Source organism: Temnothorax nylanderi, unplaced genomic scaffold, assembly GCF_030848795.1.
Source record: "Temnothorax nylanderi isolate EJ_2023f unplaced genomic scaffold, tnyl_v1.0 TNYL_tig0195_pilon, whole genome shotgun sequence".
Taxonomy (NCBI): Eukaryota; Metazoa; Arthropoda; class Insecta; order Hymenoptera; family Formicidae; genus Temnothorax; species Temnothorax nylanderi.
Window position 1 is genome coordinate 76045 of NW_027249257.1, and position 16452 is coordinate 92496.

At 37.8% G+C, this 16452-nt stretch overlaps 1 protein-coding gene across 2 annotated transcripts in view; it reads left to right on the forward strand.

Annotated features, from left to right (window-relative positions):
• The first annotated feature begins 1674 nt into the window (after nt 1-1674).
• The window catches only part of LOC139778785 (uncharacterized), a 68335-nt gene continuing 53557 nt past the window's right edge, over nt 1675-16452 (forward strand). The window contains exons 1-2 of one of the 2 annotated variants that reach the window (XM_071716890.1): nt 1675-1887; nt 9850-9988. In XM_071716890.1, the coding sequence (XP_071572991.1) occupies nt 1726-1887; nt 9850-9988 (301 nt within the window). In that variant the 5' untranslated portion in view covers nt 1675-1725. The remainder of the gene's footprint in view (nt 1888-9849; nt 9989-16452) is intronic. The other variant, XM_071716891.1, reaches the window with a different exon arrangement.

A 16452-nucleotide genomic window follows, 5' to 3' on the forward strand; every position in this document is an offset into this window, starting at 1 on the left:
TTATACATAAGATAATTGTTTTAATATTTTAGATAGTGATAATAATTTTATTTTCTGGTAATTTATACTTAGTTTCTATAGAGTTTATTAAATGTTTTTGGATAATTATAATCAACACTTTATCATTTCTTGCTTGAACGACTTAATCTTGAAATTAAAGATTTAATCTTATTGTCAGTAAAATAACGAGTGTAGTTAATAATACGAAAGAACACAAGATAAAATATTACATGCTTGAAAGATGGTATCGTAGAAACATTACGTTTTATACGAAATATTCGGAAGTATATTTAATATTTGCGAAAGAGATCGCAGTGCTCTAATATACAATAATTGCGAGCATATCCGAGTAATCAAAATGATTTCGATATTCTTCGGTTCTGCAAATTTACTCAATAAAATTGGGAAGCGTATTCTACGCTTTACCGCCGCGTTACCACGAATGCCTCCTTGCAGGAGAAACGACCAATATCGGGTCAGACAGATGTTCCTTCGTCGCCGCGTGAATTATCGACTTCGCTCCTCCGTGCGCAATTCCTCCTGCCGGCGTTAGGAAATATTGAAGAATTTGCATATTCCGCATCTCGTACGTGACTGCTCACGACATAACTAACAAGCTTTTTCATCTGTTTTATTTTTCATGTTTCTCATCGGGACAACGACGACGCGACGGGCCGTACTCATCCACGGCTGCTGATAACTCGGTGGTGGTGACGACGACTCTCTCTCTCTAACTACGGTGATGGTGGATTGCGATGACACATTAACGCATTGGTGACGGTGATATATACACGTACACTCACATTGGCACATTTATTTCATTTATTTCATGTTTGCTTGGAAATCTTGCATTTATCCTCGATGTTATATTTTTCGTTGAGACTATTAATTATTACTATCATTTTATTAACTATTCATGTACGTACACACTAATGCTTATATTACTAAACAACGAAATGGATATCCTCTATCATTTTAACACGCGTTATCTAACACGCGGGCTATTATCATGTACTACTACAATCACTTCGCTATTTCCTCGAAAACTTCTGCTACCGTACCACCCTCTATTGGGTTCTACTCGCGAAATTATCACGCGAATCTGCATTTACACGTTGGTACCGTCTGCGGTTCCGTCCGCAAACTCCATCGTCACAAACGATCTCCGCGTTAAATTCCGCAAATGTCAACTGCTTCCCGTTCGCTATGTTAAACCGCGTATCGTGTGTAAACGAAACGCCGTTGCTTTCGTGGGTGAATTTGTGCCATTGATACATCCGTTCCCGCTTCACCGAACCAATCCTGGCTGATCCACTCGTTAATTACTCTCAATCCCCTTAAATTGATCACTGTTGCGGTGGCGACGCCATTATGGCTCATCGATCGATCTTCGATACACGACCGCTCGCACTTTCCGCCCCACCTTTTCTTTTGTGCCGTTCTATAATTTATGTGCGGCTTGAACCTTTTTCATCCATTTCTCTCATATCACCCCTTTCCACGGCGTCCATTTATTTAATATTTCGCTTTTTACTCGTATGTATCGATTATTGTCGATTGCAACACAATAATGTAATTTTACTCAATTTATATTTCATTGCCGATCGGTTCGTTTAATCCCATTTTTATGACGCTCGCGTCACGTGATTCTTCTATTTTAACTGGACAGCCCTGTTGTCAGGCACCCTGAAGACCTATCAACGCGCGGCTTGCGACGAGGAAACGATGACTTTGAAATGCCCGCCCGGCACAACCATCCTTGTCGAACACGCTCAATATGGAAGAACGGGAATGTACGGCATTAGCAAATGCAACTCGTCCGTTCCTCCGATGATCGCGGGGGACAAACCGACGAATCACACATGCGTCTGGCCGCAATCAGTGCAGGTATGTGCCAATGAATTTCTCTCATTCCACACAGGTAAATGCCGATCGAGCAGCGCAGCGTGTGCGGTTTTCAAGTTTATTGAAAATTACTGCCGCGTGAATGAATAATTGATCGAGTTAATTGATTTAGAAACCTCTGAAAAGATTAAATATAAAATTTTATGTCAATAAAAGTTTTTTGATAATATTATTCTTTATTACAAAATAATCAACTTTTCTTTCCTGTTGAAAAAAATTTCTTCTTGTGTTTTTTAAATAATTAAAGTCTTCTTAGGCTGTAATTGATTATAGCACTGTACTAATAAGATGTAGTTTATTTTATATAGTTTTATAGTTTTTTTTTTAATTGTAGCATACAAAAATTGACATAAAACTATGCCAATGTTGAAGCGCGACGAGCTATTAATATAACGTATTCTTTTTGTCACAAGTTAAAAGGCAGATCACATAGGTATTTCTCGTGTAATGACGTAGCATGAACTTCGCAAATTTGCTAAACTTTGGTAAGACATGATTCTATTCTGCCGAAAGTTTAATATTTGAACGTACTTAAAATTCCGATTATCTTTCGATTCTATCTCCTCAGCTTCCGAAAGGAAGTTCCGCGAGTCCAAACTCCGTTCAATCTGAGGCGCCTAAATTCGGAAGTTTTGAAGAATTCGTGCGCGTCAATCAAATATAGGATGTGTTATCTCCATTTCATAACATCTTGACATCGCGTTTCAGGACATCACGATTGTTCGTTCTACCCTGATACAGCTGAAAGAGATTTCACGCCGTCATTCACGGCTGCTCCATTTCTGTGACAACACTTTCGTTTCTCGGTTCCCTTCGCTCCGAAACTTTATTCAATGTTTTACATTTATTAGCTCTTCGCGAACTCCTCAATTCTAATCCGGAGGTGGGTGTGGATGATATATTCATCCTACTTTCGTCTTCCTCTCGTTCTACCCCACGTGTGAGTACCGAACTGGAAAGAATCGTAAACCGAATCCGACCTCTTTTCTGGGGTTAACCTTCGTACACTTCAAGCGTCGTAAACCTCGAACGCACGAACTTGTGTATATGAATCAGAGCTCAGTCGTTTCTTATCTTTCGGACGATTTTACACAAGATCGACATTGCTGCAGTTCTTCCTATATTGTGATCATTTTTATCGGTTTTCCATTTACGCTAAATAGCATGACCCAATAAAAAATTCTATTTATATTAACTAAACTGATTGTCAAAATTTAAGAAGCTATAACATTCCGTATTCTCGTCTCTGCCTTTATTTTTCGTTCCGTGCGATTTTTCAAAATTGTCAGCGAGTTCGATTTAAGCGAAGTAGCTAAAGGAAGAAGCTTCGTCAAAGACGACGCAAACACGCAATTCAAATGTAACTGTAAACATCGTCAAAGGAGTTTCTCGCGAAATTTTCGCGAGAATGGTAATCGAGCAAGTCGGGAAGTTGTTGGAAAATCGGTTTGTACGATTTATTCTCTCAACAGAAATGCAACGGCGGGAAGAAACTCGGCGAGAAAAGTCTGCGGAGAATGCGCCTTCGCGAAAACTTGTTTTCTTTGAGCGTAATTCACTGGCAATTATGGATCTCGCGCGAGGGCGGGAAAAGGGATACGTTCCGCGTCGGTCTAAAATCTTGGTTCGCGAAATAATGGCAACTGACCTGAAAACGGCACCCCTGTGTTTCGCGAAGCGTGCAACTGACAAATTCGTTTGAGGTCGCGCGGGCTAAAGAGAAGAGGATGGAAGCGACTCAGCGGTATAACGAGATTGTCGAGTAAGGTGTTCTTAGAATATACGCTTTTTCAGTCTTTTTTTTCGACGTTAAATTATTTATTTATTTAGACAGTCACACGATTTAATTTTATTCAAGCGAAAATCGAGTACAAGATTAGTAATGATCTTTTGCGAGTGTTTTTCTTAATTGGAACTTGCTCTTTATGATGAAACTTGGGTATTACGGACGTATAATAAAGAAAGTTTTATGTCTCAGCGTCATTGAGCAACGGTCTTCGGAAGGATCAAGCGTCTCGTGGTAAATCAGAATGATCTCCGTTTCTATTCTCTCAGGGGAAAAAAACGCCTTATTCGCACGGCATTGCGATATAATAACTTATCTTCGGTATACAATAAAAATCTTCACTGGTATCCATCGGTTTGCGGTTTTCGCTAGTCCACGTATCGATTTCATATTTCATATTCCACCGACCGAGGAAGGAACCATTGTACGTATATGATCCCACCAGAATGCGAAAATGGAGTAACTCTTTTATTTCGTCGACGATCTTATCCTCTTCTGCGGATCTTGCTTTTCACGAGATTTACGCTTTCTCTTGCACATTGCGCGATATTTTTTAGCCACTGGATATACGATTCGTCCGACGACACTTACTCCTTAAAGTATAAATTTTATAAAATGCTATAAAATTTGCCCTTTATTTCACATTTTTATTCGTACATTTATACGTGTGATATATTACTACTAGAATTATGCTTGCGAGAAATAGAATCTTCATTTATTCTTTTACAAAAGATCGAACCGTAAAATAGTGATAAGTATAGTTTTACGATGTACTCAATAACCCGCCTTACACCAATGACTATCCATAATGTTTTCAACGGGATTTATAACGCTTTTGGGTCCATTCTACAGGCAGATTGTAACGTATCCTACGGAGAGAACCGATGATGGTCGATAGTTCAATGGGTCAGACACCGTGGAAGAAATTTCTTTCTGAACGATTTATTTGATTTCTTAACAAAAGGGGTCGACTCATAAAACAAGTCCATAGTGAAGTGTGCGTAATCTATATTTACTATGTTTCCATACATTGGATCACCTACGATTACAGTTACCATGTGGACAATTTATGGAGTTCTAAAATACTTTCATTCACTATTCACCGCTTTTGACTTTAGAGAGCTTATGTAAAATTTAAATTTATTCAATTATTGAACACAAAATTCAACAGATAGAAATTTCAACAATTGCAGAATGTATGAGAATTTAGAAATCATGAAAAATATCTGAAGAGTGAATAATATATCTATACAAAATCTATCTATATATTATTGATGGGCTGATAGAACGCTCCATTTCCTTTAAATGTCATAAAGGGAAATAAATATAGCGTAACGACATGTTCTTCTATAATAGAGGAAACCTAATTGAATCACACATATTATATTCTCGAAATGACTTTTCCTTTGGCTTTTTGTCCAATTTTGATTCGATCTAACAATAAGATATTTGATGCCGAAGCATGAGATGGAATATCCTGCTTTTAGTTCTGGTTAATAGTTTATATCGTTATATTCGTATTTATCACAATTGAATTGACAGTATTATTCGTTTGAGATTACATCGCGATCGCTCGCTCCATTACTTCCATTACATACGAGAAATTCCCGGTGGCCCGATGACGGTCTTGTTTCCACGACGGAAGCGTTTCCAGCACGACTGCATCACGTGAACGAATCAGCGCCGCGGCGGTACTTTTTCCAGGTGCAGGTTGCATGGGAATTTTCGATGCCGGAAAGGCGTATCCCTGAATGAAGGCGTATTCCCTGTAGAACCATAAGGAGAGTTCGACTCGAAAGTGGCTCCGTGCCTTGCCGAGCGATTCGAATCTCGCGAAAGGGCTTTTCCGCGCGAGTGCTTACCCTCTGCGCAACTTCTCGGCGACATACGTCGCTGCTTCCATAAAGAGGTAGGAATTTAAAGTCGCGGCTTGCTGGAATAAAAGCGACGGGTGCGCTAGACGCGTTCTTCCGCGAGGAATGTATGTAAATCGCGACTGAACGGAAGATCGGGGACCGAAGTGAATGTGCAAATATCGATAACGAGGATTCGGAAGAAGGTGTTTATATAAACGAGCGGATATTACGAAACAATATTTAAATGGAATTAAAGCAGAATAAAAGGGAGATAGATCGAGATCGATAAGGTAGAGGAACATAAGGGAAATAGACTCGATTTACGGCCCGGGTTTTGTTGCTAGGTCAAACGTCTCACTCTAAAGATTGAGACCCGATATGCCGATCCTTTGGTTTATAGTTGGATTTTATCGCCCGAGGACTTACATTGGTTTTGTGGCGCTTTTGTACATTTAGTGCGCTGCGCTATAAACCTAAATTCTTATTCTTGTCGCGCGTCACATATAAATATTTGCGAGAGATACGCGAATAACGAGCGTATCTCCTAAAAGATGTTGCGGGGCCTCCGTGTATTGTTGATTGTGTTGCCTTACGGCAAATCGAAGTAGCTCAACTAATATTAAAGCGATGGTCCTACTTGTGTCGAGATTGGTTTGTTAGTTTACGGTATCGCGTCCTCGTACAACAGCAAGAGGAACGTAGCGGTTTAAGGGAATTACGCGTTCTGACTTTGGCCCCTGGGGCAAAGTTGCTCGACGGAACGGTAAACGTTTACTTATAGTGACGGACGACATGGAAACGGTCAGAATGTATCGACGCACGCGGAAAATCGATTTCCCCCGCGGGAACCGTCGCCGCATGCACGTGAAATGCAGGAGAATGGCCCAAGACGGAAACTCCGAAAGCCGATAATTAGATGGATATCGTATATATAGAGCACGAAGAACACATACGCGGGTCGTATGTGGATTGTGGGAATCCCGATGCGAAATGTGTCGGTAGCAGCTTGAAACCTGGAAACGTAATTTCCACATTTTCCACGGCAAAATCTTCCGTCCTTCTTCACTTCCCACGGGATATTACAACTATTACAACGAACATTTTTTTCCGCATTTTCGTGAGTGAGGTCATCGATTTTTAATTGTCGCACATGACACGAGATGAGTGGACGTAATCGAAAGTAAAAAAAAGAACCGTATTAATATGCAATGGAAATATCTTTTTATTAACATAAGTTTGAAATTAAAATGTGAAAAGAAATAATATTATTCAATTCAATAAGAAAGCTAAAGCTTTCTTAAAACTAAAATCTCGAGGTCATTCGCGTGCCTTTGCATTTTTTATTTTTGTATTTCATATGATATCTTTACAGTTACTGACGTAGAGTTTACCCCGATTAAAATTACCGCTCACTTCATTAAGATGCCGCTCATGTAACGCGATTAAATTGCGTTTAACGTAATCAAGCTTGAATGAGGCAATGTAACTCGAGTCTTCGCATGCAATTAGCCGATTGAAAATGGAATCCTAGGAATTCTCGGCGATGTGCGGATATCACCAAGTGATATCGGATAACCAATGACTCCTCAGGAACGCGAAACCTAGAAGGCTGATTTTCCGTGATGACGTTACTCGCTTTCGACAGCCGATGCTTTTACATCACTCAAGTGGAAGTTTCCTTTAATTAAAAAACCGGTACACCATTTTCTTTTACGTGCTCGTTCGCGATTTTATCACTTCCGTTCTATCTTCCGCAGGATCCAATTGTCGCGTTTCCGGATAACGTTAAAAACGCATTTCCGTGAAAGCTGAAACATGATTTTTATTTCACTTTTTGTTAAAAAGATTTTAACCGTTTATTACATAACTGACCTGTATTCTGACATTTTTCATCCATTTATGAATATTTGCAATTTGTCCTTTGTAATATGATGTTTACGGGGCGAGTTAAAAATTCTAATTTTTTTATTTATATCTCTACGAGCAGCCCATCGCTAATCTTGTCGATTTATTCTCACATTGCACGCAAATATTCGCACGTGACATACAATTTCGTTATGCTGGTTGACCTCAACGATATTAGTTTTACTTTGTCCGACAGTTTCATAAAAAAAAGCAGAAATAATCTCATTTCAAACTCGTCGGCCGAAAGGCTCGGCCACAAAATTAAGTCTTTATTTCATGTAAAAGGTAACTGGCTCAGTTGAAGTTGTCATAGTTTGTCCACCATTGTTGATACCTTTTTTTTTATCCGGATGAATACCCTTTATAGCAATTGCAATAACCGCGTCAAAAGGTGCAGCCACTGTAATTTCAAGCTTCGACTTCAAAGCACCATCGAACTAGATTGCTCCGTTGGTCTGTTTGTTCATGTTATCATATTAATCTCTGTTGAATTTTCCCTTCTTTCATCTCACACTAAAAAAAAATTTGTTAATTCTAGAAAATATTTAGTCCGATACGAGTAACTAAACATGTTAGTTAACTAAACATTAGTTGTTTCAACAATTATTAAGTTGCACTAAAAAAGATATAATGTATTCATGTCAACCTTTAGAATTTTTTAATCAAGAATTAATTAATTCAACTGATGTTTAGTTAAACTAACTAAAATGTTTAGTTGCTTGTATCGGACTAAATATTTTTTGAGATTAACAAATTTTTTTTCTCAGTGCAGTTATCTATAGAATTAGTTAATACTAATTTTAGAATATACTTGTATTAGTCTAAGAAATTCTAAAAAATTTTAACAGCTTTTGCTTTCTCTAAACATTTTAAACATTACAATTTTAATAAATAATTCAACGCGGTGTTTGATTTGCAATGATATACATATATATATGTTACGGGCAATTTGATAAATTGGGCATTATGCATAATGGCCGGGCAATATGCATAATTCCCAATTTGTTCGGTCAAAATGATTAATAGAGAAGAATTAATCAAATTGCCCGGCCATTATGCATATTTCCCAATGCTAAATGGTCATTTTGATAAATCACCTTATTTGAGTTGATTTTCCTGGCAATCTTAAGCCCCTTGCACAATAGACGATAGCGATAGCGATAGCTACAGCGACAATGTTGCCAACAAAGGTATAACCTACATAGGTTAGATGACGCGCTTTAAAAGTATTTAACTGTTTAAAGCGCGTCACTAAAACCTACATAGGTTAGATGACGCGCTTTAAAAGTATTTAACTGTTTAAAGCGCGTCATCTAACCTATGTAGGTTAGTACAAGTTTAGCGACAGAATAGTTGCTTTTTTCGAAGTCATCGGAAAATTTTTTCCACCGGAAGAGAATACAACCGACAATGAGTAATAATTAATCCGTATTTGATAAATAAAAAAACCAAATATCCGAGTTTAGTGTTTTTTTCTCATTTTCTTAACGATATCTTAAATTCTAGCGACCACCAAATTTTATCAACAGTTTTGGATTCGAGGGGCAAAAATACACAGAATTTACCTCTTTTCAATTGATTTCTTGTTGGGACCCTAATTGTAGACATTTACCGAAAGTTGAAATTATATCAATGTTGTTCAAGGCTTAGAAAAGAGAATAAAATGCTTATATTGTTAAAATTTCAATTTCAACATAGTATAAAAAATTAAGATCGCCAACAGTTAAAATATTGGCTCCAAAATCAAGAAAATAAAAAATAATAAATAAATAAATATGAGCTCCATTTTTGACGGGTACATTTGAAAATATATCATTCTAAAGGGTCTGGGGTCCGCTGGACCCCGGGTGGCATTTAAGGGTTAATTAATGTCGCTTCTGCGATTTATCGCCAGACAATAATTTTCTATTTTATTGCAAACGATATTTCAGCTCGGTCTTTAATTAAAGATATTTCTTTTGTAATAATATATTATTCTAGAAAGTATAAAATTCCAACATTCCTTAACCCTCCAATAGGCGCGTGAAAATTAGAAACGTAAAAGGGTGCACGGAGTGGAGTATAAATTACACCCCATTATTTATGTTATAAATATTAAACCAATTAATATTTTTGATTTTCTGTTTAATATTATTCATTGTTGCACATATCTTAAAGTATATTAATAGGTTAAAACTTTGATTTTAATGTTTTTTCGATAATAATCGGTTCTGCATTGAAATGAGTCCAGAATACTCATTAGGAGAAAAGAAACCTGGGGTGTAAAATACACCCCCACGCGCCCACTGGGGAGGGGGCGATTTATAATGCTCGATCAGAAGAGATACAAGCTGATATATTTCGTATTCTTATCGGTCCTGATCGCAAAGTGAGCGGATCTTCTCATTGACGCGTTAGCACTCACTGTTGCAGATGGTGGTTGGAGTCTGTCAGAAAAAGCGGCAGTGCAAATTCAACACTAACCCGAAGACCTTCCAAGGTGATCCCTGCCCCGGATTACGGAAGTACATCGAAGTCGCCTACAAATGCCGTCCCTGTAAGTATCCTCATCCGTATATATGCAGATGCATTCACATATACGTCTCTGAACGGATGCACGCGCGAACGTGCGCGAGGAGACGCGAGATCGAGCTGCGCTTTTGGGAGAGAGAGAGAGAAGGGATCGTTTTTCTCCGAGACATCCGATTCCTTTTTATACGAACATCGAGCGTTAGGTCGGTTCGCCGCGCGCATAAGAACCCGGCGATATCGATGAAATTCCTCGCGCGACACGCACGACGGATCGGCGGAAGATTCGCGGGGAAATTCTCAGGCGCGACGTGATCCGGCAAATTCCGGCGGCTGCGGGAATATTTACTGCGGATAAAAACGTAATTTTGCCATCATTCCGAGATCGAGTAGAAATTCAAGTAAGATCTTGACTACAAGTAATATGTCTTGCTATCAGGACTTTATTTTATAAGTGGTTGCCCATATTTTACGGCGAGTTTACTTACTACACTTTACGCAGTTAGACAGATATGGATAAAATTTAAAAAATTAATTTTAAACAAAATGGTAATAATTTATTTGTCTCTTCTCGAAGAGCCAGTTTTAACGCTCTTGCTTCGGACGTCGAAGTTTATAAATTCTCGCTATTACATAGAATTTCATTGTATTTGCTGCCGAGCTTAGCGCGAATACGAACAAAACCATAAACTGTAACGAAATAATATCAGAGATCTATACATACGCATTCCCCTAAAGTAATGAAGACAACCTGTTGCAGTAACAAGCTTCAAGTAATTTTTGCTGCAGAGTATATAGCAAATACTCCATCGCGGCGCGTTTTACATTCTGTAGGTCCGCGCCGCGCGCCGGTTCCTGCAGCCGTGCTCAAGCCACAGTCATCTCATTGTTTACTGCGCACACGGTAAATCCAAGTGCTTTTTCGGAGCACTGCCGGCAGCGTTAAATCACTCTGCAGAACAAAGGTGTGTCAGTTTCGTGTGTTGAAAAAGCTTATCGGCAAAACATAAGCGCAAGAAACATGGTTTCGTAACTGGTTTATTTTAGTTCGATATGATACGGGAATGTTGAATAGCAAACTTGTGCAATATGCTTATTATTTCTTTGTTTTCTTTCACAAATTCAAATACACAAGACGTTTTTAACTATACATATAGAAAATATTAAACGTATTGTACATCGTAGGTACTATTGAAATTTAGCTCTCGAATTGAATGGAAAGCAATATACATTTTTTTTTACACATTTCGATTATTTACAATGGATTTGCTCTAAATCGCGGATTTATCACGTTGCGTGTTACACTTTTAAAATATTGCGTACACTTTTTTATGCCATTTGCACCAAAACAAATCTGATAACATTGAAGTACTAAATGCATTATTTTTTATATTCCATATATATCGTTAACAAGATATGATATAAAAGTTATTTCAATTTTTAAAAAATGTCATATTTCGCGCTTTAAAACGAATGTTTTTTTATCTACAAATATTACTAAAAGTCGTGAAATAAACATTATTACATTTTAAAATTTTACATTTTAAAATCGTCTACTTTGTAGACGAATTTTTGAAGTGACTCCTATAGCATACTTTATGTTAATTATTGTTAATTATTTTTATTATCATACATATATATATGTACATGTAAGTAGTTTTTGATTAACCTGTTAGCTTTAACTGTTACTAAAAAATAGTTTTTAAAGAATAGACACAACATAGTAAAAATATTATATGTTTATCAAATTAAATATAACAAATTAATTTTATATATACACTTATTTTTAGTTTTCCATATTTAAATAGTTTTTGATGTAATATATTTCTAATTTTTAGAATTTATTGTTTGCAACAAGCTCCTTTATTTGTAATTTATGTTGAGAAACGAAAAACAAATTAATATAATTAAATGCGCGGTAAAGATAGCATTGAGTGAACGAAAAATACAGCATTTAATATATCCAATGCTTATTTAATTGTAGAGTAACTTACAAGACAATTTTTGCTTAACAAGCTTCGCAATCAGCCTGCGAGATTATTTTCAGAAGAACAGTGAGCGCAGAAACGTCGAACACTTGAACAGATACGAAGAAAAGTTCGGGGAAACGAGAGTACATATTATGGCGAGTGAGGTTGAGAAGTTTTCGTGCCGTATTTGCGCCATGTAATATAGAAGACAATGGCTTTGAATACCGTCTCGGAAGTTCTTGCCTTAAGATCTTTCGGAATAATTTTTAACCATAAAAAGATTGTGATCAAACGCAAAGAGCACTTTAAAAATAATTTTCTCTTTAAGATCTGCATATATCTAACGAGAATAAGTGACAAAAAAATTTGTTTTAGAGCAAACGATTTATTTTAGACTAATTGAGAGACACTTTTGTTAACTTGAAATTCTCAAAAAGAAGAAGTAAAAATATTTCAATATTTAATATATTTATATAATGTTGTATTAATACTTACTAAATTAATATTACATGTTATATATATTATATTAAATGTTATGTAACGTGATACATATAATATAATCGTGTTTTGAGTAGTATCGGAGTAGTAAAACCATTTATAAGTGGACAAGTAGTATAGATCGACAATTTGAATAGCAGATTATTCCTGTGTGACAAACTAATAAATAGATTAGTTCTTGAAAAAGACTCATTAGAAAAGTTGAAACGTTAAATAAGTTTCATCTATTAAACAAATATTGTATTATTTATTAGTATGTGTATTTAATGATCATGTAAATTCTCATATTACTTCACTAGTTTTGCAGTGTAATAATATAAAGTAATATAATATGAACATTTAATTAATTTTTATTGCATGAAAAGGATGGATTGCATGAAAAATATGTGAAAAGGGATAAATTTATACATGCTGTTTTAATACATAAAACTTCAGGCGACAGATTATATAACGCAAGTTATTTCGCGCATCGTTTTTCGCATTGATAGTTCTGTAAAGTACAGCTTAAGTATAATGCGTAATTTTCTGGCTGCGAAATGATGAGTGCAGGAAACTATAAGCGAGAAACCCCTGTGTCCCGCGAAACGTTCATTTTACAAAACTTTTATTTTAATTTTTTTTCTTTTTTTAAGAATACAGTGTCGCATACAACGACGAAATAAAAGCAAGCAGTCATTTAGAAAGTATGCGGTTGCACTTCGCAGTTCACTAACGGACACATAGGAAATATGACGATAATGGCAACGCTTTAGACAAAAGTTTATTCTTGCCGCAGTTTTTATTATCTGCAGTAACATATGCGTGCCCGCTGCAACTTCTCACGCAACTTTGCTACTATTACGTTATAATACTTTTATTATTTTATATAAATCCATTGTATGTAACACACATTGAATATGCAAACTGCAGAATTTCAAATTTCTGTAACTTTATTTTAATTACAATGACATTTTCAGGCAAGCGAATGTTTTCTCATTATTCTCTAACAATACAATGCCATCTATAAATTAATTAATGTTACGTCAAATTAAATTCTGCTTATAGCACATGTATAGCGAAATGTAGATACGTGTATATTCGACGATTTTACGATACATTTTTATCGAAACAGAGAGAAAGAGGGACAAAGAGAGAAGAACCCATTATCTCCGAATGAAGTTCTATTCGTGAATCCATTAAAATGTATATTCGCGTTTTGCGTATTTACATCCGTCACAACTTCGCCCGAAAACGAAACGCTGGGATGACGCTTGTACGTGGCTAACGCGGTTGTCCTCTGTAATACATCAACGGGACGATTACATATTACAGGTGTCGCGTTACGTGCCAAAGCCAGCCGACACCTCACGCGCCGCCCGCAAATCTATCCGGCGACAACACGTGCCACTTATTGCACCGATGTACACGCACAATAAGCTGCGTATACGAACGTGCTTAATCTGTCTAATCAATTTTTGCCCCGTTCATCCGACCGATGATCAATGTAATGAGGAGTAAACGAGGTAGCTTCATGTTTCGCATCGCGATGAGATTTGCAACGCGCGTAATGAGCACTCAGATCGCAACCGGATAGTGTTTATGTATACCTGAATGCGATTGATGAATATAAGCATATTTTTAGGGACCCGATTTCTCGATCTGCGTTTATATACGCAATCTAAAAGTATTTATTTTAAAACTTTAAAAATCGTTGCAGTGATTTTTTTCGCATGTATTGGTTGAGATACATTATTACATTAACTAGTGAATAATGCAATTATTTATCACACGTTTGCTTAATAATTCGCAGCGTGTAATTGTACCTGTCCATCTATTTTTATGACTTGTTTTACGTTTCTCTTTTAATTTATGCCACTCCTCCTACAGAAGTCATTATTACACGCTACGCGCGATTCACCCATCTCAGGATGTAATAGACTATCCTTATCAGCTCCTTTTTTGGCTTTGTCGGTCACCCTCGACACGTATTCCTCCTCCGCGGTATTCGCGTCCACACCGCACCGAAGTAGAGTGTTCGAAAAAGGGCCGGACGTACCTTGAAAAGAATTCCATTCGTCGGCGCTACACGGGCCGCTCCGGGTACCGACGCCGCGACGTGCCCTGTCGGAAAGAGAAGGGCACGTACTCGCTCGCGTTTACCTCTTTTCTCGCCCCCGCCCCATGCACACGAGCATACGTGGAAACTGGAGATTCCATCGATGTCAGGAAAAGTAGGTCGATCGAAGTCCCGGCCTTTTGCTGAAAAAGCGAGGAACCGGCTCCATTGTCGCTTCGAGTAGTCCGCCGTCGAGGGAATTACCTCTCTCCCCTTTCAACCCTCTTTCCACTACTCTTCCGCGCCATGGCGGCGCTTCCTCTTTTTTGCCAATTAAAGCCCCAGACTGGACATTTCTCTCTCTCTCTCTCTCTCTCTCTTTCTCGCTCTCGCTCTCGCTCTCGCTCTCTTGCTCTTTCTCCCTCTCTCCTTCTTTCTCTTGCATGAGCTCCACGGAGTATCCCACGGCAATAAGGAAGTTCCGCGAGCTCTCTCGCGTATACCATGGATTCGCTCTTCCGGGCGAAATTTCACGGGCCATTGACGCCCCGGTCTTTGATATGTCCGTTGGATAGCGCTGGCCACTTCTATACGTGGATACGAGCCTCGAGAGAGCTCCGGCAAGGGTATGGCGTGGCGATTTTTGCTTTGCATGTAACGCGGCCATAATAGCGCGATACGGACAATATTCCACGTAGGAAAATCTTAGAGACGGCGCGAACCGACGTAATCTTATGCGCCGTGGATAATGTGGAAGATTGTATTAAAAAGAGTAAGCCATCTCCACGTTTTAAAGTCGTCTTTTATGATACCACGGTATCGCGATAGCATTAGCTTTTATTACAGCCAGGGATGCTTAATTTAGGTTAGCTTAACTTTCGGATGCTATAATTGTAGCTTAAAGAATTAGGACTTTACACCAATTTTGGGGTTTTAAGTGTCATGACTGGATACGCAGATGATAGCAATGCAAACTTTATCATTATTATTTTAAAGCAAAGGATTGTTTGTTAAAATAATAATAACACATCTGCTTGTTAGAGTTGAGATTAGATGTATTTGTTACCTGTATATGGGACAGTGTAAATGGAAAATATATCTACAGCTGTAAAAGAACATGATTTATCAGTAATTTAAAAAGCACAAAAGTACAATGTTGAAAATATAAGCGATATTGAATGAAAAATATTAAAATATGATATTGAAAGTAGGCCAATTGATGTTTATACTGGTAAAATTGCATGTAGAAAAAACATGTACGTTGAAGGAAGTAAGAGAGTGATTTATATTTGTTTTATTATATTATAGTTGAATATACACAGAGTTTCAAAATTGAAACTTATAGAATTTTAAATCTAATGTATTTTAATATAGTTCTGGTCGTAACAAGACTATATTAGTACTAACAATAACTTGTTAGTTAAAGCTCGGCGCAGCTAGGTTGTATATGCGCGTAGAGAGAAAACGAAAAATATATATGAATCCAGAGAAACGCGATATTTTTGTCAGAGGTGTGAAAATATGAGCTGGAAAAAAAATGAAACTAGATGTAGGTCAGCCAATGTTTATGGTAGTACGGAGTAAAGACAAAACGGGCTGATACAGCGGATTGGTAAGATTAGCTGATGTCGTTACGTGGGTTTTGGCGCGCGCTGGCGATCTTGGTGAAGCTAGCGCGTCAAACAATATGTGTGCACGGCCTCGCATCGCACGTAATTTCGCCTTAAATCGCGGTGGTAACCATTGGTAGCCTCGGTTCGCCGGCGGAAGAAGTTCGAAAGCCAGCCACGGCAACCACCGTAAATCGCCAACTCAATAAAGCAGGGCATAACACTTTATCTCGGAGCATAAGTGCACCCGCCGACTTCCGTGCGTGGGTAAGAAACATGGCCGCGGTATGAAAAGATGTTTCCCGGCGCGGTATCGCCTGGGTTATGGTCAAACTTGTTCTTCCGCAACAAAACCGCGATACATCAACGAGTTACCTGC